This window comes from Myotis nattereri, assembly GCF_964212035.1.
Source record: "Myotis nattereri genome assembly, chromosome: 3".
Classification (NCBI taxonomy): domain Eukaryota; kingdom Metazoa; phylum Chordata; class Mammalia; order Chiroptera; family Vespertilionidae; genus Myotis; species Myotis nattereri.
Genome location: NC_138077.1, coordinates 197,379,724 through 197,404,834, shown reverse-complemented (window position 1 = coordinate 197,404,834; position 25,111 = coordinate 197,379,724). Strand labels below are relative to the sequence as shown.

The following is a 25,111-nucleotide window of genomic DNA, read 5'->3' as shown; positions in this document are numbered from 1 at the left end:
CGCATCTGATAACAACCCCTCCTCCTCCCTGAGGATCCGCTGCTGAGCCCTCTCAGCCCTCGGGGTCCTGTGCCCTGATCCCAGCCCGGACGGGCACAGGACCCGCTGACCCAGGAGGCTGAGTTCTGTGAACTCGGAGCTGGCGGGCTGAGTGTGGGGCTGGGGGACCCACGCTCAGCCTGGTGTGAGGTCCTGGTGGAGACCAGAGGCAAGAGGCCAGGGAGACCGAGGCCTGACGACACTGCTGAGCCCAGCAGCTCCTCCAGCACCTCCTCCAGCACCTGCATGGGGTCCCATCAGCCCCCTTCTTGTGCCTGAGCTGGTTGGTGTGAACTTCCTGTCACTTTGACCAGGAGCCCTAACTCACCCGTCTGGCCCAAGGTGCCTGCGGTCAAATCCCCAGATGGCTGTTTTCGCTGCTTCTCCCACCAGCTGCCGTGCACTCTCCAGCTGGAGCAGCCCTCCCCTCACCATATGGCAATCCTGGGCCCTGGCCCTCTCCATTTGTTGCTCTCATGGACCATCCTGAGGCTCAGCCCCAGGACCCCAGGTCCCACCCCCCTCAGCTCAGCCTGGACTGGGGACTGAGCTGGGCCTGACAGGTCAGGGGACACAGCAGCAGCTCCCGGTCCACCAGTTCTAAGCTTCTGGGCTATGGCCTCTGGCAGCCTATGTTCCGTGGGCCCCTCCCCGGTCCCCACTTGCTGGGTGGGGCCGTCACTCCCTGCCCGGCCCCTACATGCCCCCCTTTGGGGTTCAACCCTGCCCCTCTGCCCTCGGGCACCTGGGTGCAGCTCCAGGCTCCTCCAGGACCTGGTGCACCCTCTGCTGAGCTGTGAGCCTGATCACTGCCGGGAGGAGGGGGAAGAGAGAGGCCACGGGGGTCTGCTGAGCACCTACTGTGTGCACGGGGCTGGACGTTCATGGTCACAGGCAGCAATGCAGGGTTCCTGCTGTGGTTGAGAAAGGCCTCAGCGTTAGGTAAACCTAGGAATCCGGCTCCTCACCTACTCGGGCAGCCCCAGCACTGGGATGGGTGACACTGCTGCTTATGCAGAGGGTCCCTGGCAGGATTCAACAGGGCCTCAGCCACCTTCAGTTTCTCAACTCTCCCTGCCAATAAGGACTTGATCCCAGCCAGGGACTCGCTGCTCCACCCCAACAGCGGCCGGCCATCCTGCACAGGACCCCGCAGGGCCAGCCTTAGTCACCGCACCTTCCTCAGCTGTGACATGGATGGGGGACCCTGCCCACCCCAGCCAAGGCCTCTGCACAGCCTGCCTCACACCCCATCCGAGTGCTTGTGGGAAAACATGAGCCCCATTTATCTTTTCTTAATTTCTATTTATTGATTTGAGAGACAGAGCCTTGTAGCCAGCTCTCTGAAAGCCACAGTCACCTGAGTGGGCCATGCTGGAGGCTCCCACCTGGCTGAGACCCAAACAATTGCCAGTGTTGGGCGCTGGGCCCAGCCAACCCACAGACCCGCGACAATAGCAGAGGGTTGCTTTGGGCCACCGGGTTTGGGGGCGGTTGGTTACCCAGCAGCAGACTGCAACACCCCTGGCCTGGAGAGCTACGGGCAACCAGCAAATGCTGCTTTGCTCTTTCCTAAGGATGGTCGCCCAGTCTCCATGCGCCTGGAAGAAGATATAGGCCTCCCGGCTCCAGGGCCAGCGGCCAGGTAGCTGGCATCCCCATATCAAACCCATTGACCAGTCAGCTGGGTCCCGGAGGCAGGTGCTGTGGGGGTGGGGTGGGGAATAACCTCGGATGAAGGGGAGTGTGGGCTGAGCAATTGCCACAGGGTGTGACAGGAGCCTCCTTGGACAGCAGAACACCCCCAGCCCAGGGCCAGGCACAGAGAAAGGGCTCAGCGAAAGGTGTGCGTGGTGGTGGGGGTCCTGCCCCAGGGCGGCCCGTGAGGCGGGGTGCGGTGCGGCCCCGTGAGGCGGGGTGCTGTGCGGCCCCGTGAGGCGGGGTGCTGTGTGCCGTGGCTCCTGGGTGTTGCTGGGGGTATTCTGCCTCCTGAACTGCCTCTAAGGAAGGCCTCCAGGATGCTCTGAGCTTCCTGTGAATCTGGTAGCAGCACTAAAACGCCCCATTAAACAAGAATGAGTTCAGAAAATCAGCTCAGCTCCCTCTGGGAGGCGAGGAGTTGAATTGTCAGAGGGACGCTGACCCAGGGGGGCCTGGGGGAGGCCGGCAGACCCCGGGTGGGGTTGGGGGGTGTTGGAAGTCAACAGTCTTTCCCTTGTGCTGCCCCTGAGGTGGGGGTGCAGCCGTCTGTGTTGAGGGTCAGGGTGAAGCTTCTGAAGCTCCAGGAGCCAACAGAGAGGACGCCACAGGGGCACCTGGGCCAGCCAGGCTCAGGCTGGGACCCTTCCCTTCACCTCTCACACTCTCGCCTCATGTACAACCCAAACCCACTCTCTTCCTCCAGCGATATGGGGGTGACAGAGCACCCTCATCAGTGGTAAGTCCCTTAAGAGCAGGGACTATTTCATAGACCATATCTCCCCACTGTCTGACATGGGGTCTATGCTCTGTGTTTTTGTCTGCATGAATGAATGAATGAGTGAATGAATCAATGAATGAACGAATGAATGAAGGAGTTTGATGGGGAGCAACTGCCCTTCTCTGTGCCCTTCTTTTGCTGTCCTGGAGTCCTGGATGCAAGTCCTGTCTCTCCAACAGACCCAGTGCTGAGCAAGTCATTTCATTCTCAGACACTCAGCTTTCCCATCTGTGAAATGGGATGACTTGAGTCTGTCCTGGGTAGAGTTACCGAGGGATGAAATGAGATCATGGGAATGAAAGTGTCACTGAAAAGGCAAGACAAATGTGAGCGGGTTACGGGTTTAGGGCAGTCGCTGTCATCACTGTTACCACCTCTGTCAGCATCTGCCATCACCCCATCACCAGCCACCCTTCCTCCTGCTCCCCAAACAACCACACCGCCTCTGGCCCACTCGGCCCTTAAGTTAAATCACATTTAATTGTTTTTCAGAAAAGAATGGAGACGTCAGGAGAGATTCACAGCGCTCACAGTCAGGGAGGGGTAACTAACAACAGGAATATATTAAGCTTTTGGTTAAAAAATGCAAACGCAGTCCCAGTTACATTGCCCTTGTGTTCTCACTCATGCATTGTTCCCAGACACACACACACACACACACACACACACACGCCCCAAACTCCTGCGCTCCCAGCACTCCCACTCACACACACACCCCGCCTGGCAGGGCTCCGAGGCTGGTGGCCCAGGGAGAGGCCTGCTGCCATCCCAGGCGCCTGCCCCTCCCAACCCCCCCTCGCTAAGTGACAAAGCTAGACTACACTCGGGGCTCTAGGGGACACGCCCGGACTCTGTGGGCCGAGTGGGGCAGGGAGATGGAGAAGCCGCAGCAGGGACAAGCGGCCTTAGACGATCCTGTTCTCCATGACGGCCAGCCGCTTACTCACAGCTTCCAGTGGGCAGAGTCAAGGAGAGGTGCACGGGGACCAGCGTGGGGCAGTCACGTGGGACCCGAACTGCGGACCCCCACTTCCTGTTCCTGCAGCGTCCCCCTCTTCCAGCACTTTCTCTCACCCCCGGAATTTATCATCCACTGGCCTCAGAATGGTGCTTTCCAAACACAGCCAGAACCACGAGCCCGGCATGTCCAGCTGCAGGCTGAGGCCTGCGGGTCCCCCACCGAGGCCTGACCCAGCCAGGGGAGCTGCTCGAGGCCCAGCCCATCTGAGTGAGAGCTGGTGCTGGTCACGTCACCCAGAGCCGGAGGAGTGGGTGTCCCCGGGCACTGTGTTTTCCTGAGTGTGCCCAGGGCTCCGTGTGTGTCCGTCTCTAGATCCTGACCTCTGCCTCAGTTTCTCTGTCTACCCTCTAGGACCCTCTGCGTCTGATAGGGTCAGTATCAAAGCTGGGGTCAGCCCACCTGGCCAAAATTGAGCCTGCCTTCAGCAGGGAGCAGGCAAGGAGGAGCTCGCCCCAGCCCCACCACAGCTCCCCTCCCCACCGTGCCTGGCCCCTGCCCCGCCTCCTGTCCCCGCCCCTCCCCTTCCCTGCACCAGCCTCTGGGAAGGATATGTTTCCTGGTCAAGGCCTGCAGCAGCCCCTCCACTTTGGCCTGGAACTTCACAATGGACTCACATTCGCATGGATCTTCCTCTGGAATGGACAGGAAGTAGAGAAAGACAAGGGGGTGTGAGGGGGTTCCAGAGGGAGGTGGGGTAGTCACTGCCCAGGGCCAGGACCGGGGAATCTTGGGGGAATGTGTGGCCCAGGACATCTGAGGGGGCAGAGATACATAGAATTCCTGAGACAGAGCCCCCAGGAGTGATGGAGGGCAACCCCTGCATGTCTTCCTGACCCCCCAGAGCCCTGATAAAGAACTCCAATAACAGCACCACTGGGCTGAGCACCTACTGTGTGCAGGACAATGCTGTCAGGGGCCTTTATGTCATCGTGGTGACTCCTCACCCCAATCCTTTGTGTTTAAAATCATGAACCTCATGTACAAATGAGGAATCTGAGAAGTGAAACAGCTTGTCCATGGTCAACAGGTAGTCAGTGTCAGAGCAAAGATGCAAGCACAGGCACTTCTGGCCCTGGGGTCCACACTCTGCCCCTGGGGAACAGCTGGCAAGGTCACCAGGCAGGGTCAGGGGAGGTGGCAGGATGCAAACCCCGGCTCCTCCAGTTATTAACAACTGTTCGATCCCTCTGGCCTTGGCTTTCCTATCAATAAAGTGGGCGTAAAAATATTCCTCCCGAATAGGACTGAACGATTTAATATCTGGCGAGCACTGAGAACAGTGTCACTCATGTGATGAGCCTTCGATAAGCATGTTTGCTGGTAGGAAGAGTTAGACTGGCCAGCCCACCTCCTGGTTCTGCCAGTTCTTGGTGCCACCCCAGCTCCTGCTTTCCCCCACCCACACCCAGTTCCAGGGTGGCTCTATGCCCACCCCAGAGCCCCCCTGCCCCTCCCCTCCATGCCAGCGCTGGCTCACTCACCCACACAGATCTTCTTCTGCAGCTTCATGCCAATCTGGCTGATGGTCTTGAAGTCCGCCGTGTAGAAGTAGTGCTCTGCCACGGGCTCCGAGGCGATCTCCCTCAGCTCGTCCTCCACGGCGTTGCCCACGCCCACAGCAAACATCTTAAAGCCTGTAAGAGGGACACGACAAGTAAGGCTGGAGTTGGGGCCGGCAGCCCAGCCTGAGCCTCTTGGAGGATGCCTAGGAAATCAACTCCAGACACCTCCTGGTGGCAGCTGCTGGAAGTGCAGGCACGATGCCTGGGACAAAGACATTGAGGAAATAAACATTGACTGAGATTCTACTATACGCCGGGCCTGTGCTGACTCCCTGCCCCGGGGGCTTTGTAACCTCATGTAACTCTCATAACCATCCTCTGGTGGTTATTACTATCCTCACTTAATAGGCAATAAAACAAGGCTCAGGTTTGTCCCCAAGCGGGCTGCCTTTCGGCAACGGTATGTTCTTGGGAACATTCAGCTGGAACAGTTCCAACCCCCTCCCACTAGAGGGCCACCAGAAGCAAGCCACTGACTCTTCTGGGGCCTCAGGTTTGTCGCCAGTCTCAGAAAGACATGGATGCACCAGTCCGTCCTCATTCAAATAGAACCAGGCTTTGGGGCTCTCATCAGAATGGACACTGAGACAAATTACCGGTGGGTTGTGCCACGTGCCCCTGGCCAGCATGGTGTTCGGGGCCCGGGAGGGCGCACCTACCAAGGTCCTTGGCCTTCTTGGCAGCATCATTGATGTAGTCCTGGCTCCGGCCATCGGTGAAGACGATGCCCACCTTCTGGGCCCCGGGCCTGGCCCCGCCGGACACAGTGAAGGAGTTGTCGATGAGGTACTTGAGGGCAGCCCCGGTCATGGTGCCCTTCTCCATGTAGGACATATTGCGCACGGCTGCCTTGATGTCCTTCTTGGTGTGGTAGCGGCCCAGCGGGAACTCCTGGCGCACGGAGCTCGAGTACTGCACCAGCCCCACCTGGGCCAGCCTGTCTGACACGTCCAGCGTGTCCACGATCTGGTTGATGAACTTCTTCACCAGCTCGAAATTCTCCGGCCGCACACTCTTGGACCCATCGATGAGGAAGACCAGGTCAATGGCCGAACTGCCTCCGCCGCCCCTGCAGACTGGGGAGTGGGGACAGGCGAGGAGAGGAAGCTTAAGGGCAGTTGTCCATCCGACCGCTGGCCGGGCACCCAACACACACCAAGCTCTGCACTGAGGGTCATCCCATCTTGCCCTCTAACTCTCTCTAGAAAGCCAGCGTTTACAGCTGGAACATCATAAGGCCCAGAGGTCGTAGCACCAAGAGATGAACCCAAGATGTGTAACTCCTTCCACCACACCAAACCGCCAGCCATTGTGTCAGAAAGAGGACATCAGGCGGGAATTTTCGGTGACATCAAACTCTAGAACAGTGGTTCTCAACCTTCCTAATGCCGCCACCCTTTAATACAGTTCCTCATGTTGTGGTGACCCCCAATTTCATGGTTACAAATTGAATATAATTAAAGCATAGTGATGAATCACAAAAACAATATGTAATTATATGTGTGTTTTCCGATGGTCTTAGGCGACCCCTGTGAAAGGGTCGTTTGACCCCCCAAAGGGATCGGGACACACAGGTTGAGAACCGCTGTTCTAGAAGGAATCTATCACCTTCGCGGATTGGTGTGGGAAGGCTCAGACGGACTGAGAAGTAGCCCAGACCCGTCCCTTCCTCAGCCCCCTCCCAGGGCTGCCTGGGCCCAGCCCACTGACCGTTGCAGGTCTTGCCGTCACTGTTCAAGGTGAAGCCCTCGCGGCAGGCGCAGGAGTAGGAGCCCGGGGAGCTGACGCACACCTGCTCACAGTCATGGTCTCCCGTGGCGCACAGGTCTGACACCACTGTGGGGACAGAGGGGACTGGAATCTCACAGTCGCAGGGCCTGGCTATCTCAGCCAGGACGGCCCGCACACACTCAGGGAAACGGAGGCCCCTCCCGGGTGGGGTCCAGGCCCCAGAGCTCAGCCCAGGGCCGGAATCACTGCACCCGGGCTGACATCCCTGAAGAAGGCGATGACGCTGATTATAAAACCAACACTTCCTGCTAAAAAGGTAAAGGCCGCAGGGACAAGGGTTTGCTTTGCTGGTTCGTTCCCCGCTGTATCCCGCGTGTCTAGAGGAGCTCACGCAGCGGAGAAGGCAGCACGGACAGGACGCTCAGCCGACATCCGTCACATGCCGCCAACTGGGCGCTATTCCATGCGTCATCCCATTGGATCCCCACAATCAGATGCAGGTTTTTCTCCAACGCATTTTCCAAATGGGGACCTCACCCTGGCCCCGCCCATCCTGCTCGAGACCCCGCCCCTTAGGACGGGTCACGCCCCCAAAGACTGCGCACAGCCCCACCTCCCCTCTTAGAAGGACTAAACCTTCTCCCGCCCAGGGCCCACGCAGCTCCCATCCTCCCGCATCGCGGAACGCTGACGCCCAAGCCCCGCCGCCATCACGCACAGGCTTTTTAGGGCCTCTCTTTACCGGATTCCCGCCCCCCCTGGTCCCCAGCGGGAGCTGCCACATAGAAGGGTTCTTGGATGGCCTCTGCCAGATCCGCACCTCCGCCCCGCCCTGGCCTCGCCCCCGATGCTGGCTCCATCTCAGTCCCGCCCTAGAGCCCCCGCCCCGCCCCGCCCTGCCCGCCCCGCGCCCCGCGCACAGCAGAAGGCCTCCTGGAACTTCTTGGCCAGCTTCTCGATGACGTTGTAGCTCTCCACGTAGTCCACGTGCTCCTCCTGCGGCTCGCTGGCGATCTGGCGCAGCGTGGCCTTGTCCACGCGGCCCACGCCAATGGCGAAAAGCTCGACGCCGCTGGCCCGGGCTCGCGCAGACACATCCCGCACGCTGTCCTGGGGCCTCCCGTCCGTCACCACGATGACCACCTGCGACACGCGGGATGCTGTGAGGCGCTGGGCCGGGCCGGGCGCTTGGCCCTGCAGCACACCCCGGGCCGGGCCGCTGGCGGGAGAGGAGGCCTAGCCTAGCTGGTTGCAGGCGGATCCACTGCCCGCCAGGGTTCTGCCCTGGGAAGGGAACGAGGCTAGAGGACAAGACAGGCGTCCTCTACGGAAAGACCAGGCTGAGGTTTCTCCCGTCCCACTGGGCCGTCTGATGTCGCCCGCATCCGGCAGGTAGGGGTCGGGACCAGGTCTCCCCACCCCCCATCCCCTCCGCCCAGACTGGGGCCTCTCAGGGGGCCCAAGTGTGCCCAACACCGTGCCGTTCTGCCTTTTGGCCACCAGAGGGCGGCAGAGGGAGGGGCCCTTCCCACCTAGATGCCATCAGAGGAAAGGAGACCACCTTTCCTCCCTCCCTTCCCAGGTGCTAGGTGTCCTTTCCACAGAGGAAACGCCTGTCTGCCCTCCTCCCACAAGGCTCCTCTGTTCTGCACCTGGAAAGGGAGACAGAGGGGACCCTGGCGCCCAGATGAGGGATGTCAGCCCCCATCTCCCCCTGCCAGAGCCTGCCCTGAAGCTGGGTCCTCACGGCTCTGCCAGAGGCTGGGACTGGGCATCCAGCCCCCTTGGCTGCTTCTCAGCTTCTGACCTGGACCTGCTTCTGGTTCCTGGGTCCCCTCCCCTGGCCCGGGTGCCCAACCCCCGCCTTGTGACCTGTACATAGTGGTTTGGACAGGGGTTAGACTTGCAGCTCCCCCACAAGTCACAGCTCACCTTCGAGCCTCTGTTTCTTCATCTGCAAAAGGAGGATGTGGTGAGATGATTCAGGGTCGGAAGCCAGGAAGGGGGCTATGATTTGTAGCATCACTGCCCGGGTCCCGTGGGGAGTGAGCCTGCACAACCTCTTCCCGGCCGCAGGCCTGGGCTCCTGGCTCTGAAAACCTGGCCGAGACTATTCACGGCCACAGGCCTTCGTCAGAGGCCCACTCCACTGTGTCCCTGAGTCCCCTTCAATCCAGCTTTGGGACTTTCCATCCACCTTGTAGGGCTTCCCACGGGTGAATTCCAGGCAGAACATCTAATTCTGGTGCCGGCTCCCTGACCTCTGTCTCTGTCTCAATGAATGGAGGACCTCTCCTCCTGTGCCCACCCCAGGCCACTGGCCTGAGCCGGGGTGAAGCGCTTAGCTCTGGAGACGTGACAACTATAGATGTCACCACCCACCCCTTCACCTCTCTCCATTGGGACCACCCGGGCCACCACATCCTCCCAGTCGCCTTGACCATCAGCCTCATGTCAGAACTTGTCAGTGGCCCCCACAAAATAAGACCAGCAGGCTGCCCGAGGTATCATTTCTTGGAGGGCTGTGATGGCTGGGGCTCTATGCTACTGTCTGGGAACACTTCTCCCACTTTTGAGCTGGGCAAGCTGCTGAAGCTCCCTGTGCCCCAGCTTCCTCCTCCGTGAAATGGAGACATGTCTCAGTCGTGCACTGCGTGCCAGAGAGTGGGGTACAGAAGCGGGTGAGGAAGAATGCTTCCCTGGGCTAGGGCCCTGGGCAGGGAAAGGGCAAGTCTTTCGTCCAACAGGACAGCGATGGGGAGTTTCGGGAGCCTGTGCAGGACCAGTCGGGGAGAGGACTGGACTCGCAGGCCCTGGGCTGAGTCCTGGGAAAAAATCACACCATTTCCAAGGTCTGTGGAACACCCAGTTCCGCCCCGAGCCCTTGCTGACTGTGCGACTTGTGTGTCTGAGCCCCTGCCCTCGAAGGCGTATTAAATAAACCATTAGCTAGCGTGTAACGGGGCTTATTAGGTACCAGGCCTGTTCTGAGCACTTTGTGCTTATGAACTCGTTTAGCCCTCCTCGGAGCCCCTTGAGGAGGCGTTATGTGACTCCCATTTTACAGGTGAGGAAACTGAGGCACGTGAGATGAAGTAACTCGCTCAGTGTGGTAGAGCAGGGACTTGAACCCAGACAGGCTGGTGGTGATGCCCATGCCCTTGACCGTCACGTGAACATCTGAACTGCCTCACCCTGCCTTCGAGGAGCCCAGACTGCCTGGGAAGCCAAGGTCAACTAAACAGAAATAATCAAATACATCCCTGGGGTCCGAAGGGTAGGGAAGATGGGTTCGGCTCTGCCACTTCTCTTGGTTGGGCCTGCTCCCCACCTGTAAATGGCCACCTCGCAGGGGTGCTGGGAGAATTCCAGTGTACGCAGGCAAAGCTCTCAGCACCCAGTGGGAGCCTGCAAACTGGGGGACCCCAGCAGGGCGGGGGAAGGGGGCGTGTACCTTGCTGATGTCCGGGGACTTGGCGCGACCGCCCTCAGCATCACTCAAGGCCTTGGTGATGGCGAACTGGATGGCCAGGCCAGTCATGGTGCCCGTGGACAGCGGCCGGATGCGGCGCACGGCCTGAAGCAGCGCGGCCTTGGACAGGTGGGCCCGCAGCGGGAACTCCTGCTTCACGGAGCTGGCGTAGTTGACCACGCCCACTCGGGTGGCATTGGGCCCCACATTTAGCGACTCGATGACCTGGGACAGGAACACTTTCACCTTCTCAAACTCCACGGGCCTTACGCTGCGCGAGCTATCGACAACAAACACCAGGTCCGTGGGCCGGGTCCGGCAGAGGTGCCCTGGGAGGAGGAGGAGGGAGGTGGCAAAGAGCAAGGGGCAGAGATCAGAAGGCTAGACAAGACACTCAGGCAACGGGGCAGAGCATCAGGGGCTACTTGGACCCTGACCAGAGGCCTCAGGCAGCGTAGCCTGCCATGGAGTCAGGCTGTCTTAAGCTTTGACCAGCATGTGGACACTCGGCCTCACAGCTCAGCTCCTGGGAAAGAAGCTTGGATTCTGGCCTTGGGTGACTCACTTCACCTCTCTCAGTTTCCTCATCTGTACAATGGGCTGATAATCCCGTCCTTCCAGGATCCTTTGAGGATGAGCAGAAGTGCACATCGGGTGCCAGCCCAGGGCTGGGCCTGCAGTGGGTGTTCAGGGAGCAGCAAAGGCAGGCTGCCCTTTAAAACCTGCTGCTCAGGTTTGTGCCCAGAGAGCCTCCATAAACAAGGAGCAGCTGTTTCTCCGAGCTGGGCCGCAGGGCGCCGAGGGTGGGCCCTCCGGGGTGGACGCGGCCTTGAGGCCCAACGCAGCGCCTGTCAACATGGGCTCTTTCATCTGAACATCGAGCAAATCACCAAGTGGACCCAGTTTCCCTCCCTGGCGCGGCCTGCTGGCTGGTGTCCAAGGGCAGGGGAAGGGGCAGAAATGTCTAGTAGCCGCCGTGGCGGCCTGACCAGGTGGGCCCCCAGGGCACACCCCCCAAGGAGAGATGTCTGTCCAGACTCCCTGGGAGGCAGCTCTGGGAGCTTCTGTTTCCTCTGCCGTGGGGAGAACGGCTACCGCTTGATGAGGTCACTGGCCTGGGCCTGCAGCCAGCGGGGCTCAGGGCAAAGGCTGTTCCCTCTCCACCCACAAGGAGTCCAGACTGAGCCCAGCTTCTCCCAAATACGGGAATGCGAGCGTGCTCTCGGCGGCCCCAGGTCCCAGCTCCCAGCCCCAGTCCCCTACCCAGGCATCAGAGTTCCCCCAGGGGCCTTAGAAATGACCTTGCAGCCGCTCCCTGGTCCCCTCTAGCTAATGGCACAGTGGGTAAACTGAGGCAGGGAGGAAGAGGGAAATGGCCACAGCATAGAGCAATGGATCAAGACCCAGAAGGATCTGGGGCTCTCTCACTGGGTGGTCTTAGGTCCTCCCCTGTGCAGCCTCAGTTTCCCCATCTGTAACGGAAGAGTTGGGTATTCCAGGATTCCGGGGCCACGGCTGAAACTCCGGAAAGGGTACCGCATGCATGGAGCCCAATCCAGGATGCGCTGAAAGGGCTGGTGACCAGAACTGGAGCCCCCGCGACCCCCAGAGGTACACGCCTCTCACAGAGCCATGCGCTCGACCCTGGGCACGGTGCGGCCCCAGGCATCATCGCTCTCTGCGTAGCTTCTGACCTCAGCAACCCAAGAGACAGCAGTCCCTGCAGTGTGAATGGGCCCTGCAGGCAGCCCGGGGCCTGAGAAACCCCAGGAAACACTAAGGCTCCAGGGAGAAGCCCACTCATGGCCCCGACAGGACAGACTGAGGGTCATGCCAGCCCTGGCCCTTGTGCGCGTCACCATCTCTGCCTGCTCCCGCGCTGGCCACCCTGCCTCCCGCCCTCTCCTCTCTTGGATCCATTTGCTCTCTGCCCATCTCAGTGCCCAGTCCCCAGGCTGTTGGTCAGCGGCCAGTCATCCAATGTCCCCCACCTCACATAGGCCCCCTCACCTCTGGGTTGGGGGGCGAGGCCATGTGTGCGTGGGGCCAGGTGCAGCAGCAGCAGAAGGCAGGGCACGAGGACGGCACCAGGGATGACCCTCATGGTCCTGGCAGCGCGGGCAGCAGCCAGCACAGCTGTGGAGGCCAGGAGGCTCTGGGTCTTATCAACCTTGCCGCCCAGCCTCCCAGCCAGGAGGCCCTGCCCTGCCCCTTGCCTCCTTGGGGGGTGGGGCCGGCTAAAAGGGGCTGTGTGTGTGTGTGTGGTGTGTTTCCCTCCCTCCAGAGAGGGCAGGGAGGAAGCCGGGAAAGGGCTGGAGAGGCCCCCGTAACCACAAGGCCTCCTTTGCCTCCAGAAGCAACCAGAGCTGCAGCTGCAGCTCAGGAAATCTCAGGTGGGTGGAGGGCGCTCCTCCAGCGGCTGGAGCCTGCGCGGACCTGCGGCTGCGACTCCAAGGCCAGGGAGACCTGAGTCCTTGGCCTCACACCCCAGCCCTGCCCTGCGGCCTATCCCACACCCCGATTCTTCTCTCACCTGCAATTTCAACCCCAATTTTCTCATTAAACACACCCCCCTTCTCCGGCCTCGGCTACCCGCTGCCTCTCCACGTGAGGCCTGCTCTCCAACTGCACCTGGGTTCTCCGAGCTCTCGTCCAAGGCTTTGCACTTGCAGGGCAATCTGCCCAGACGGTCCTTCCTCCCACCCACCCTGCCAAACAGACTCTTCCAAGATCATAATTGGAGTCACGTGTACATGAGTGCTTGGTAGGTGCCAGGCAGCAAAGATGGCCAAGGGCACAGACTTGGAGGCAGATGCGCTGGATTTGCGGTAAACTACCTGTGTGACCCTGGGCAAGTTGCTTCACCTCTCTGTGCCTCCAATTCCTCGTCTGGAAACGGGATGCGAACCCTGCCTACCTCCTAGAGTTGATTAGAGGAGCAGAGTTATATGGACGATCTCATTTCATTCTCTTGACAATCCAGTGAGGCAGCTACTATTAATACCCTCATTTCCCAGGTGAGGAACTGAAGAACAGAGAGGTGGAGCAACTTGGCTAAAGTCATACAGCTGAGAAGTATCACTGCCGGGAAGTGCCCGGCCGGTGTTCTCAGCTGCTTGCTTTCTCAGGTGTAGTGTGGTGGAGGTGCCTTCGCCATGCCCACCTCCTCCCCGCTCCCCTGCATTCGGCCCCCTCCCCGGGCTTCTGTGCATTATCTCTCATCCATGAGTAGATAAGAGTCTGGTTGATTCATTTCTGCATCCAGGCCCAGCCCAGGGTCTGCATGGAGGAGGCAAAAATAAAGGTTTGTAAATAAAGGAACATAACCCTGGTCGGTGTGGCTCGGTCGGTTGGTCGTCCCATGCCCTGAGAGGTCGCCCGTTGATTCTCAGTCAGAACACATGCCTGGGTTGCAGGTTCAATCCCTAGTTGGGGTGCATGCAGGAAGCAGCCAATCAATGTTTCATTCTCACATCGATGATTCTCTCTCTCTCTCTCCCTCTCCCTTTCTCTCTCTTTCTAAAAATCAATAAAAATTTTTTAAAATAAAGGAACATAGTTAGGAATGGTCCCTACCATTGCATCTAGGGCCAGTGGTCGATGGGGTAAAGTGAAAAGAGCATGGGCTTGGCCCCCTGAGAGACCCAGCTTCAAATCCACCTCTGCTGTTGACCAGCTGTGTGCCCTGGAGCTGCTGACTTAACCTCTCTGAGCCTTGGCTTCTTATCATGCAGTGGGAATGGCAGTACTTGGCCTGCCCGCCTCCCGGGACCATGGAAGGAGGCAATGAGAGGACAGAGCTGGAGATGGGGGCCAAAGAAGGATTATCTTCCCAGGGGGTAGAATCATTTACACTTAAGACCTGTTCACTTCACTCTGTGTAAGTTGTACCTTAATAAAAGGAAAGGTACAAACATTATCCTTAAAATGACTGCCGGGCACAGCTGACCCAGCCGGCATTCTCACAGCCTTCATCAATAATGGTAGTCGCTCACGCTGTCACTGTACTTCTTTGTTCTCCCAGCAAACCTTCGATGCCAGCAGATCCGAGTATATTAGCCCATTTGTCAGATGCGGAAGCTGAGGCCCAGAGAGGTCCATGACTTGCCTGAAGCCACCCAGCCAGTTAGAGGCAGAATCAAGCCTGGAACTAGGTCTCAGTCCCCTTTGCCCCGGTTTAAGAGAACGAGGAAGTTAAAAGCATTTCCATGTAAGTTTCATTTATTCATATAATTCTTAGCCCTCCCGCATTTCTAAAACCGGGGTGCTGCTGGTTTCTTTTCCCTCTGCAACTGCTAAGCCTAATTCTCTTCTCCAGAGACAGGGCAGGCATGATGGCCGTGGTACTTGTCACTTCCCCCAATTGTGTTATGAATGTGTTCCTGCCCCCGGCCCCGATGTGTCAGCTTTCCCGGAGCAGGGGTCTGGCCTGTCTCGCTCACCACTGAATCTCCAGGTCTCAGCATGGTGCCTGGAGCAGGGTGTCTGGTGTGCAAATGAAGAAATGCACTAAAAGAAAGAACTGCCCGACTGGTGTGGCTCAGTGGTTGCACATCAACCTATGAACCAGCAGATCAGGGTTCGATTCCCGGTCAGGGCACATGCCCGGGTTGTGGGCTCAATACCCATCGGGGGATATGCAGGAGGCAGCGATCAATGATTCTCTCTCATCACTGATGTTTCTATCTCTCTCTCCCTTTCCCTTCCTCTCTGAAATTAATAAAAATATATTTTTTTTAAAAAGGAAAAAACTAATGATGAAAGGTCAGACTGGTGACAGAGGCAGAGCGGCCCCGGGAACGGAGGACGAGGAGAACGTGAGCCGGGGCCCCTCGCCCAGAGCCCCCTCCCCCCGTGGACAGGGCTGTGTCCAGGGCTCCGGGTGCAGAGCTGTTGGCCGGGGCGGCAGCTGGGCCCATGAAACAGCCCTTTCAGCTCGGGCTCTGAATGGCTGGTCTATGGACGCCTGGGAGGAACACAGGCGCCTTTTCTGGGTCACTTCTCCGCTCATTAGCGGAGCCACAGAAATATGCGACAGGTAAGCTTTCAGGAACAGAGAGGGAGCCGCCCCAAAAGGGGGCAGCTTTACATTCCAGAGCGAGAGCCGGGATTGCGGGCAAGGGGACCTGGAAGTTCAGCATATACATTGAGGAAAGAGAATAAATATTTGTCTTTTAAAAATATGAAACATGTCTCCCCAGGAATCAAAACTGGGAACAGTGTGTCCGGTCTTGGCCAGAGGAAAAAATGCATGGAGGGGCCGTCCTCCAGGCTGCTCCCCAGGCAGGACTCCTGCTGTTCCCTCTCCTTGTTTTCACACACCTCACACCTCGGGTTGCCAGAAACTTAAAGCCTTTAGTGTTTTATCCCAGAGAGAGAGCATTTGTGATCCAGTGAGGCGCCCCTCGGCCGTGCGGCTCAGTGGAAAGCGCACCGGACTCCCGCTCCGCCCCCAAGGCTCAGTTTCTCTCCGAAGGAGCGAACCTGGTCACCTCGAGCTCCCAAGACAAGAGATGCAGCCCGGTCTGGGGCAGCATGTCCCCTTCCCCCTTCTCCCACCGTCGTCACAGTGTGGCTGCATCGACAGAAACCTTGACTGGCCCCTTTGCCCCAGTTTAAGAGAACGATTTATTTCATCTTTCTCTCACAATCCAAACCCACTTGCTGGTTGAAAAAATGTCTCCTGCTCCCAAGCAGTAACAGCCATGACATCACTGGTTTGATATAGTTTATATGTTTGTTCTGATATGCCCTTAAATAAATTAGACACAGGTTCGATGTAACCTTTTCACCCACTTAGTGCCAAAAATTACCTTGCGTTCTGCCAGTGGCACGCAGGCCAGACTCGGAGGCGTCCTGTGAAGCGAAACCACTTTGGGACCAGACAGAGCTGGGTTTGATTCTGTCACCTGCCAGCTGCCTTGACTGCAGGTGACTGCCTTCACTTTTCTGCTCTTGGGGGTCCCGTCTGTAAGTTGGGGTGTCTATGGCAGTGGCACCGGTGGTTGAGAAGGAAATGTAGTGAATGCTGCGTCAGTGTTGTTTTCACCGTCTCTCCTGTCGTAGTCAGGATCGAACAGGTTAAGCTGCAGTAACAAACAAGCCCTCGGGCACAATGGCTTTAACACGAGGGCCTGTTTCTGTCTCGTAACACGGGTGGATAGTAGACAGTCACCTCTCTGCACAGGCTCTCAAGGCGGCCTCTATCTTTCTGTCCCATCGTGTCCAAGTCCTTCATCTCCAGCCACATGGATGAGAGAGGGACAGCAAGGGTCTCCCTTACTGCCTCAGACATGGAGTGCACAGCACCTGACTGCCTAGAAGTCCGGGGGGGGGGGGGGGGGACGTGGGTATTTAGTGAGCAGGGACCCCTCCCCGGTGAAGAAAGCTTCTGTTGGCACTATATTCCCTCTCCATGAAAATTCAAACCTAGCTGGCATTTAGGGCACTTCTCAAGCTCTTCCCCGGCCATGCCAGCCTCTCTCCCTCCCCTCCCCCATCGCCCTCGGTTCTCTGCCACACAATGAGTCACACTCTCCTTAGTTTTAGCACATTTTTTTTGCGGGGGGGTGGGGCGGGGGCCTTAATTGCAGCACATTTTTTTTCAGATTTGACTTCCTGGGGTTAGGGACTCTCACCCCAGGGGCCCTGAGACTCTGCCTTTTGCAGCAGCCATTTTCAGAAGTTGCGCCCAGTGACTCATCTTGTTTGGGGGAAACATAAAACCTTGAATCTCAGGCTCTGAAGGAGACGCAGACAGCCTGCACCCATCACGCTCATTCTGGAGAGGTGGTTAAAAACGCAGAGTCCACCCGTGCTGGATGCCTTCTTGTGGCCAGAGGGTCAGCCCACAGCCCCGGGGGCAGGTGTCAGAGGTTCCCGCTGTCAATCAATCGTTGACTCTGTAGAGGGAGGGCTTGGGGTTGCACTGGGAACTGTAGCAGGCCTAGGCCCAGTTGGTCCCCCTCCCCATGGCCCCCCAGCCCACCTCTGGGTCCACCTACAGCTGCAGCAGGCAGCTCCCATCACCCTGACAGTGAGCAAGGCAGCCTGGGCATTTCACATCCGGAGGGCAACCCTCACCCAGCGGGGGATGGGCACTGTGAACGAATACCCCAGCTTCCCACTGCCCCCTGCTGGACAGTTCTGAGATGTGCTCCTCACGGGCCCTGCGGGGGTGGGGGTCCCCAAAAGGAGTGAGCCCCCATTGCCCACAGGCGTGAACTGGTTGTTAATGCACTTTATACTGGCTTTTATCCCTTCCCTGCCTCACCTCCCCTCTCACTGCGTTTCCTGGGACCACCTCCCAAATAAGCGGCCTGCGCCCAAGTCTGTGTCTCGGGACCTGCTATGGGGGAATTTAAATGAAGCTAAGGCAAAGCTGTCTCCAGGGCGGGAGTCCAAGACAAGGCCGTGTTTGGGGCTCTCCTAGGGGAGAACAGCCCCGACAGGTGAAGGCAAGAAAGGGAGGTGTCTGTACAGGACCCTGTGGCCAGCTGGGGGCGCTGTCAGAGGTTCCCGTGGGGAAGGACTCCCACTGTCAATCATGCTGAACAGAACAGCATCCCCATCTAGATCAGCTGCATTATTCTGTTTTATCCCTCCTTCAGTTACCCCAAACCGGCAACAAGTTTGGTAAAGGTTTGTTTTTTGTTTTTGTTTTTTATTGTTTAAAGTATTACATATGTCTCCTTTTTCCCAATTAACTCCCCCACTACCACCACCACCACTCCTGTCCCCCAGGACAAGCCCCACCGCCCCCGTGTCCGTGTCCATGGTGATGTTCATATGCACGCATACAAGTCCTTTGGTTGATCTCTTACCCCCCGCCCTCCCTTCTCTCTGAGGTTGGACAGTCTGATCAGTGTTTCTTAGCCTCTGGATCTATTTTTGTTCATCAGTTTATAAAAAAGCAGATTCTCAGGCCCCATCCCAGGCCCAGCAAACCTGTATTCCTAAGCTCTCCAGGTGGTTCTGATGTAACTACACCACCAGTTTCATCCAGCCTCCCAGATGAAACATAAATTCTCTCTCTGTCTTGGGAACAGCTCTTGGGTAGGGAGCTTGCTGTCCCCCAAAGAGTATTCCATCAACTCTGAAGCGAGCACGCCCGCTGGTGTCCCATGTTCAGTGACCTGAAGGTCACGGTCACGTCTCCACTGAGCTGAATCCTCCCTAATGAAAACTTCCTTGTTTCTTGCAAACATCCTTTTTAGCAGCCTGGTGCCAGCTCCCCGTGGAGGTTCAATTTGTCTCTTTCCTTCTGAAAGATTTGGGCTCTGAACTTAATGTAATCCTCCAGTTAGCAGAACAGAATGTATTTCCTCCCCCATTTTCCAAATTACCTAACCTCGACCTCCCTGCTGCTTCCCCTCCGCCTCAAAACAGAGCCTCGGAGACCCAGACGAGCCCATGACGATGTGTGAACAGTGTTTCCCTTGCCTCTTGCCTCCTTAAACTTCAAAACTTTGGATCCACTCCGACCAAGATTTCAGACATTCGGGATTATTGCTGTTGCCGCCACTTAGAAGTTTAAGGAGGAAAGAAATAAAACTTCCTGCCTGGCTGGTGTAGCTCAGTGATTGAGCATCGACCCAGGAACCAAGAGACCACTGGTTCGATTCCCGGTCAGGACCCAGGCAGGAGGCAGCCAATTCGATGTTCCTCTCTCTGTGTCCCTCTTCCTTCCTCTCTCTAAAAAAATCAATAAACACATATTTTAAAAAGATATAAATAAAATAAAACTTCCTCCCCATTGGGAGGAGGTGGTACTTTCGCTTTCTATTAGTCTGGAACAAATGACCGCAAACTTAGCAGCTTGCACCAGCACCAATGTGTTACCTGGGAGTTCCCGTAGGTCTGAAGTCGGGGCACAGCTAAACGGGGCTCTCTGCTCGGTGCCTCTCGGGCTGAAATACAGAATTTGGCTGGCTGTGTTCTTTTCTGGGGCTCAGATCCGCTTTCAGGTTCACACAGTGCTTGGCAGAGTTCAGTTCCTTGCTGGTGTCAGGCTAAATCCCCCCCCCCCCCCGCCCCCAGCCCCTTGCTGGCTGTTAGCCAGGCCTCTCTCCGGTCCTGGAGGCCACCGCAGCTCCTTGCCAAGGCCTCCTCGTGCTTCACATCTCTCCCATGCGGAGTCCCCCTCCTCAAGAAGAGCCCGGTCCCTTGTAAGGGACCGCCTGATTAGGCCAGGCCCACCCCAGATCATGTCCCTCTCTCAAAGTTTACCGTGCCATGTAACATAACCTAATCCCAAGAGCCACTGTCCTGTCAGAGTCACCAGCTCCCCCACAGGAAGGGAGAAGACTAGACAGGTGCTAGGTCATTGGAGGGCATCGTAGAACCCTGCCTGCCTTGGGTGGTATATCTGGGCATAGAGCAAGGGAAGGAGGGAAGAGGGCAGGGGGCTGACAAGGGAATGAAGCCTTTTTCAGTTTCGGGGGAAGTGGCTTCAAGGTCAGCATGGGAAGGACTCGTTGCTAAGTGATGTACCCAAACGGCAGCTCCCTGGTTGCTCTCCTGGTCCAGTCCCCAGGCCCTTCCCTCTGGTACCTTCCGCGACGAAGGGGGTGGGAAAGCAGCCTGTGGAGGTTGGTGACGGGGGAGCAAGTCCTGGCCCTGCTGACTGTTAGCGTGTCCAGGTGGCTTCACCTGCAGCCTCCAGGCGGATGTCCAAGCCCAGGAACACTTAAACCTTCCCCGCCACACGCCGGGCACGGCCGTTCCTCCCACTGTCCCACCTGGAGGGCTGCAGGACGAGCACTTCCTCTCTCCCAAAGCCTCAGGTGGGAATTCAGCTCCACCGACGCAGAAACTTCCAGCAGCCTGGCCCTGTCACGGTCAAGGCCGAACACGCATGTGGAATTGGAAGCTGTGAGTGACCGGAAGGGAGGCTCCCGGGCTGGAGTGGCCCTGTGACAGGCGGCCCCGTCTCCAGGCCTTCGCCCAGGCTGTCTCCCGGCCTGGACGGTGCCCCCAGCAGGTGGGCAGAGGGAGCTGCAAGGCCGGGGCCCTGCTTGAGCACCCGGGCCCCTGAGGTGGCAGCAGAACTGTTTCCCGGGCGGACTCTGTTTATGGAGGGCTGTAGCTCCCTGTGCCGACCACTCTCTGCCAAGCCCACTGCCTGCCGGACACTCGGTGGCTAATTAGCCAGGCTTCCTCAGGGCACCCGAGGAGAGAGACGGGGCTGTGCACACTGGCTCCCAGAGGGCCTCGGGCAGGTGGTGGGCAGGGGCCTGTGGCCACAGACACCCACAGTAGCTGCTTCTCAGATGCCACCCAGAAACCCCAGGTGGGCCCAGGGTGGGTCCTCCACTGCCTTTAACCTGGGAACTGCTTTCCTTGCACTTACAATGATCTCATTGCAAACTGGAGATAGTCCCAGGGTGCCTGATTGGATAGGAATCTCTGGTCTCCCCAACAGTCAGCGGAGACCCCACAAAGTGGGGAAGCTGCCCATCAGCACAGGTTTCCTCATCTGCGCAGTGGGCACACGCCCCACCGCCAGGCTGCCTGCGGTGCCACAGCCCCTGTGTATGTGTCTCATGTGGTTCACACATGCTGTGTTGGTCTCAAGCCCTGGAGGTGGTCAGACGGCTGGAAGCCAGAGGCCGGACAGGGCACGGAGGCCTGTGCTTTGATCACAGGGCGTGTCGGCTTCGTGTCCGGCTGATGTGTTAGCCTCCATGGACCTTGGTGACATCACCCCCTCAGGTCCACAGAGGACACTCACATCCCCCCTCCCTCCTTGCTCACTGTCCTGAACTCCAGACCTATAGACACAGCTGTCTCCTGAGCATGTGTCCCCCACGGTAGCTCAAATGTAAACAAAGCTCAACACATCTTTTGTTCCCGCCCTGTGTCCCTAGTTCAGAGCTGGGCACCACCACCCAAGATGCTCTCCAAACCTGGGCACCAGCCTTGATCCCCCTCTTCTTCCCTTCTCTGTCCAGGCCCTGCAGGTCCTGCCTCCCAAATGCCTCTCGAATGTGCCCAGCCCTGCGGTCACTCCTCCGGTCACTCCTCCGCTGGGCCACCTCCTTCTGTCTGGGGCCGGCACCCACCCTCCATCACTGGACCCCGCCCCCCATCACAGCTCTGGAGCCACTGGACCCCGCCCCCATCACAGCTCTGGAGCCACTGGACCCCGCCCCCCATCACAGCTCTGGAGCCACTGGACCCCGCCCCCCATCACAGCTCTGGAGCCACTGGACCCCGCCCCCCATCACAGCTCTGGAGCCACTGGACCCCGCCCCCATCACAGCTCTGGAGCCACTGGACCCCGCCCCCATCACAGCTCTGGAGCCGGCCTGTCCTCAGGGCCGGGCATACAACACTGACTACGCCTCAGCCCTTCGACAAGGGCCTCCAGGCCATCGCTCTGCTCCCCTTGGAGGTGGATGCTGTGGGGCAGGAAGGACCAGAGGGACCAGCTCAGGTTCCAGTCAGGCCTATAGCAGTCGAAGCCCAGCTCTGCCCCTCAACGGACTGTGACCTCGGGCCATGGCTCGCCAGCCCTAAGCCCAGGAATAACCATCACACGGCACCTGCGGCGCGGGGCCAGTGGGAGAGCCACAGAGATGACACTGAAGAGTCCACTCATTTGCGGGGACCGTTCCTGCCCCCACCCCAGCCTGAGGACCGAGGTGCTTGTGCCTGGCACCCGGTTTGGTTTTGCAGGCTCTCCTTCTCCCCGAGAGACAGCCGCCCGGGTGGCCCTCACCTGCCCAGCCTGCGCACCCCTCTGTCCTGGGCCAGCCCCTTCCAGGCTGCTCGCTCAAACAGGCCCTCTCAGCGGCTGAAACAGTGGCCCAGCCTGGCCCTGTCAAAGGACCCCTGTGTGAGCCTCAAACAGGGCATTGATGGGCCGTGGTGAGAGCTGCCCAGCGGAGCGCGGGCTGGCTTGGCTTGGCCGGTCCACGCGACTTCCCCAAACCCAGCTATTTCCTGTTCCTTGGGCCGGCCCCCTCCCAGCCGCCTGCCCACAGGGCACAATCCAACTATACATCGCAGCCCGTTTCTTGGCTGCAGGCCAGGGAAGGGGGTGGCGGCATCACCTCAGCTATTCCTGGGGACACACAGCCAGGCCGAGTGGTGTCCTCTTGATGAGGATGGGAGGCTGGGGACAAGGCCAGTCCCTTCCTCCTGTAACCTCTGCCCCGAGTCCCCACTTGGTGGGGGCTTGTGTGTGTGTGTGTGTGTGTAGGGGGGGGGGCTCTTCATATGGACCTGCACAAGAAGCAAGAGCTCACACAGGCTGGGACCCAACCCCTCTTAACAGCCTCCATTTGGAGGGGGATGGCGGGGGAGGGGGGGACACTTGGTCTAATCCCTGACCGCTGTGTGACCTCGGGAAAGTCACTTGATGTCTCTGGGCCCCGTGCCCTCCGTGTGGATGGGAGCGCGCTGTCCATCTCTGTCACAGCCTCGCTTTATCCGTTGCTTGGGGAATCTGATAAAGAGCAGATGCAACCCTTGAAGAAACCTGCTACCCCCAAGGAAAGCTGACAGGCCTCTCAGTCCATCCCCTTCCCTTCCTCCCCCAGGTCACCTCCTCGGGGTCCCTGCATGTGGTCTCTTCCTTCCTAAAACCCAAACCCAAACCTGACCCTGGAACTCCACCGCCCAAACCCTTCACAGATTCCCCTGTCCCAGGATAAGCCCGCACTTCTGGGTGTGACATTCAAGGCTCCGTTAGGTCTCTGGATACCAGTGAGGGGAGCCCAGCTCACACTGCCTCGGGCTCTCTGCCGACTTCACGCTCAGGCAGGCCCCAAGCAGCTCGGCTGGGAGGAAGGAGGCAAGAGGTGGAGAGAGAGAAAGCATTATTGAAGAATTTGATTCCTAGGTCCAACCACTCCTAAGGCCAGGAGTTCCTGGGCTTTTCCTGTATGTGAACCGAGAAGCACCATGACTACCTTTTTTAAAAAATAAACTCAGTTCACTAAGGTTTCTGTTACTTGGAACCATCTCCTTCCTATAATGTCCTTCTTGACTAAAGTTAGACAAGGTGGGCTTGCAGCCGAAGAGCCTGAAGGTCCCCAAAGGCTCCTCCTGGCCCAGGCCCTCAGAGGCCACCAGCCTCCCTCCAGCCCTCCGCACTGGCAGTGAAACAGGGCTCTGGACCCCAGCTCCCCTCCCCCACATCCACAGAGGCCTGTATCCTGCTACTTTTGCCTAGAACAGCGGTTCTCAACCTGTGGGTCGCGCCCCTTTTGGGGGTTGAACGACCCTTTCACAGGGGTCGCCTAAGACCATCGAAAAACACATATATAATTACATATTGTTTTTGTGATTAATCACTATGCTTTAATTCTGTTCAATTTGTAACCATGAAATTGGGGGTCACCACAACATGAGGAACTGTATTAAAGGGTTGCGGAATTAGGAAGGTTGAGAACCACTGGCCTAGAGCATCCTGCCCCACTTGGCTTACTGCTGCCCACTCATTCTTCACTCAACTTGGTGACACTTCCTCCAGGAAGCCTTCTCTGACTGCCCGACGCCCCTCGGACTTTCCCTGTCATGGTCTTGGCTGTTCCTCCAACTATTATAATTAGTTATGGGTCTGTCATCATCCACCCTACACTGTGGGTAACTGGAGGCAAGTCTGACCCATCGCAACACCCCCAGTGAGCACTGGATTGGGGTGGGTGCTCTCCAGGTGCGTGGAGTTCCCACCTTACCTGGGATACATCATGGTGTTTACATGGCCCATGATTTGTAATCGGAAACAGTGCCAAGTCATGACACTCCCCAGCTGGACATGCTCCCCTGTGAGTCTCTGGAACGAACAGGTGCGCGCGCGTGCGTGCGTGCGTGCGTGTGTGTGTGTGTGTGTGTGTGTGTGTGTGTTGAGGGTGATGGAGCCACGCCTACTCCATATTTGAGGAACCACATCAGCCCAAGAGAAGCATGTTGCTGCTTTATTGGAGCTTCTTCCCAGTCACACACAAAGCAATTTGGTGAGGTGTTGGCGCAGAGCCTCTTGCACCGCCCTCTCCTCTGCACCCCCCAACACACCCGGAGAGCCTGCCCCTGTGGCCCTATCTCCACCTTTGGGTCAGCTCCCTCGGGAACCCCCGTCCTCAGGGAAGCAAGCAAAAGAGGGGGTGTTGGACCCAAACCTTCCCCACGGCACCACCAACACCAGCCCCCACGGCACGGTCTGCACCCACAAGGGTTTGCCTGTGTTGACTGAACTAACCTGTGGGTTTAGTCCAACAAATAGATTTGCCTGATTTCGAGGCTGAATTTCTGCTTGACCACAGCATCGGGCAGAACCGGGTCACTTACAAACAGATGGGCGTTGGAGGGACTGAGCTGAGGAATGGCCTGGTGGCTGGTTACTAGAGGTGACCGTGGTCGAGACGACCCATTTCACGGAGCCCATTGCTGTGTGTCTGCCCTGACCACGTGTGACTGATCGTTGACGATGGTAACTCTTAAGCAAAACAATGTGTGTTCGAAGGACTGTCCGATGACCAAAGTTACTGCTGTTTCCTGGCACTAGCTATTGAGTGATGGTTTGGCAACTGTCTGAATTTTCATTTGAATTAACAATTATTCGGCCACTCGGAATTGGCCAGAGTGGGCAGCCAGTTATTGGATTGGATTGGATTATCTGACATTTTATTACTGAAGTTATTTCCTATCCTAAATTGACTGGGTTAGCTGACTCAATCATTATTTAAGCAAGCTATTTGAAGAAATTGAACATATGGATTTGGGGGGGGGGGGACTAATTGATGATTACTTCAGGAAATTGCTGTGTGAACTGACTACTTACAAATCAGTGCGACGGACTG

The 25,111-nt window shown here is 57.9% G+C and overlaps 1 protein-coding gene across 1 annotated transcript; it reads right to left on the bottom strand.

Annotated features, from left to right (window-relative positions):
* Positions 1-1,356: 1,356 nt before the first annotated feature.
* Positions 1,357-12,408, bottom strand: MATN1 (matrilin 1; the record flags this gene model as incomplete). The annotated part of the gene is made up of 8 exons (XM_081088509.1): positions 1,357-3,473; positions 4,091-4,171; positions 5,021-5,173; positions 5,761-6,177; positions 6,812-6,937; positions 7,753-7,975; positions 10,287-10,633; positions 12,315-12,408. 8 exons carry the CDS (start codon positions 12,406-12,408, stop codon positions 3,424-3,426), a joined length of 1,491 nt encoding a protein of 496 aa, XP_080944635.1. The 3' UTR covers positions 1,357-3,423.
* Positions 12,409-25,111: the final 12,703 nt, after the last annotated feature.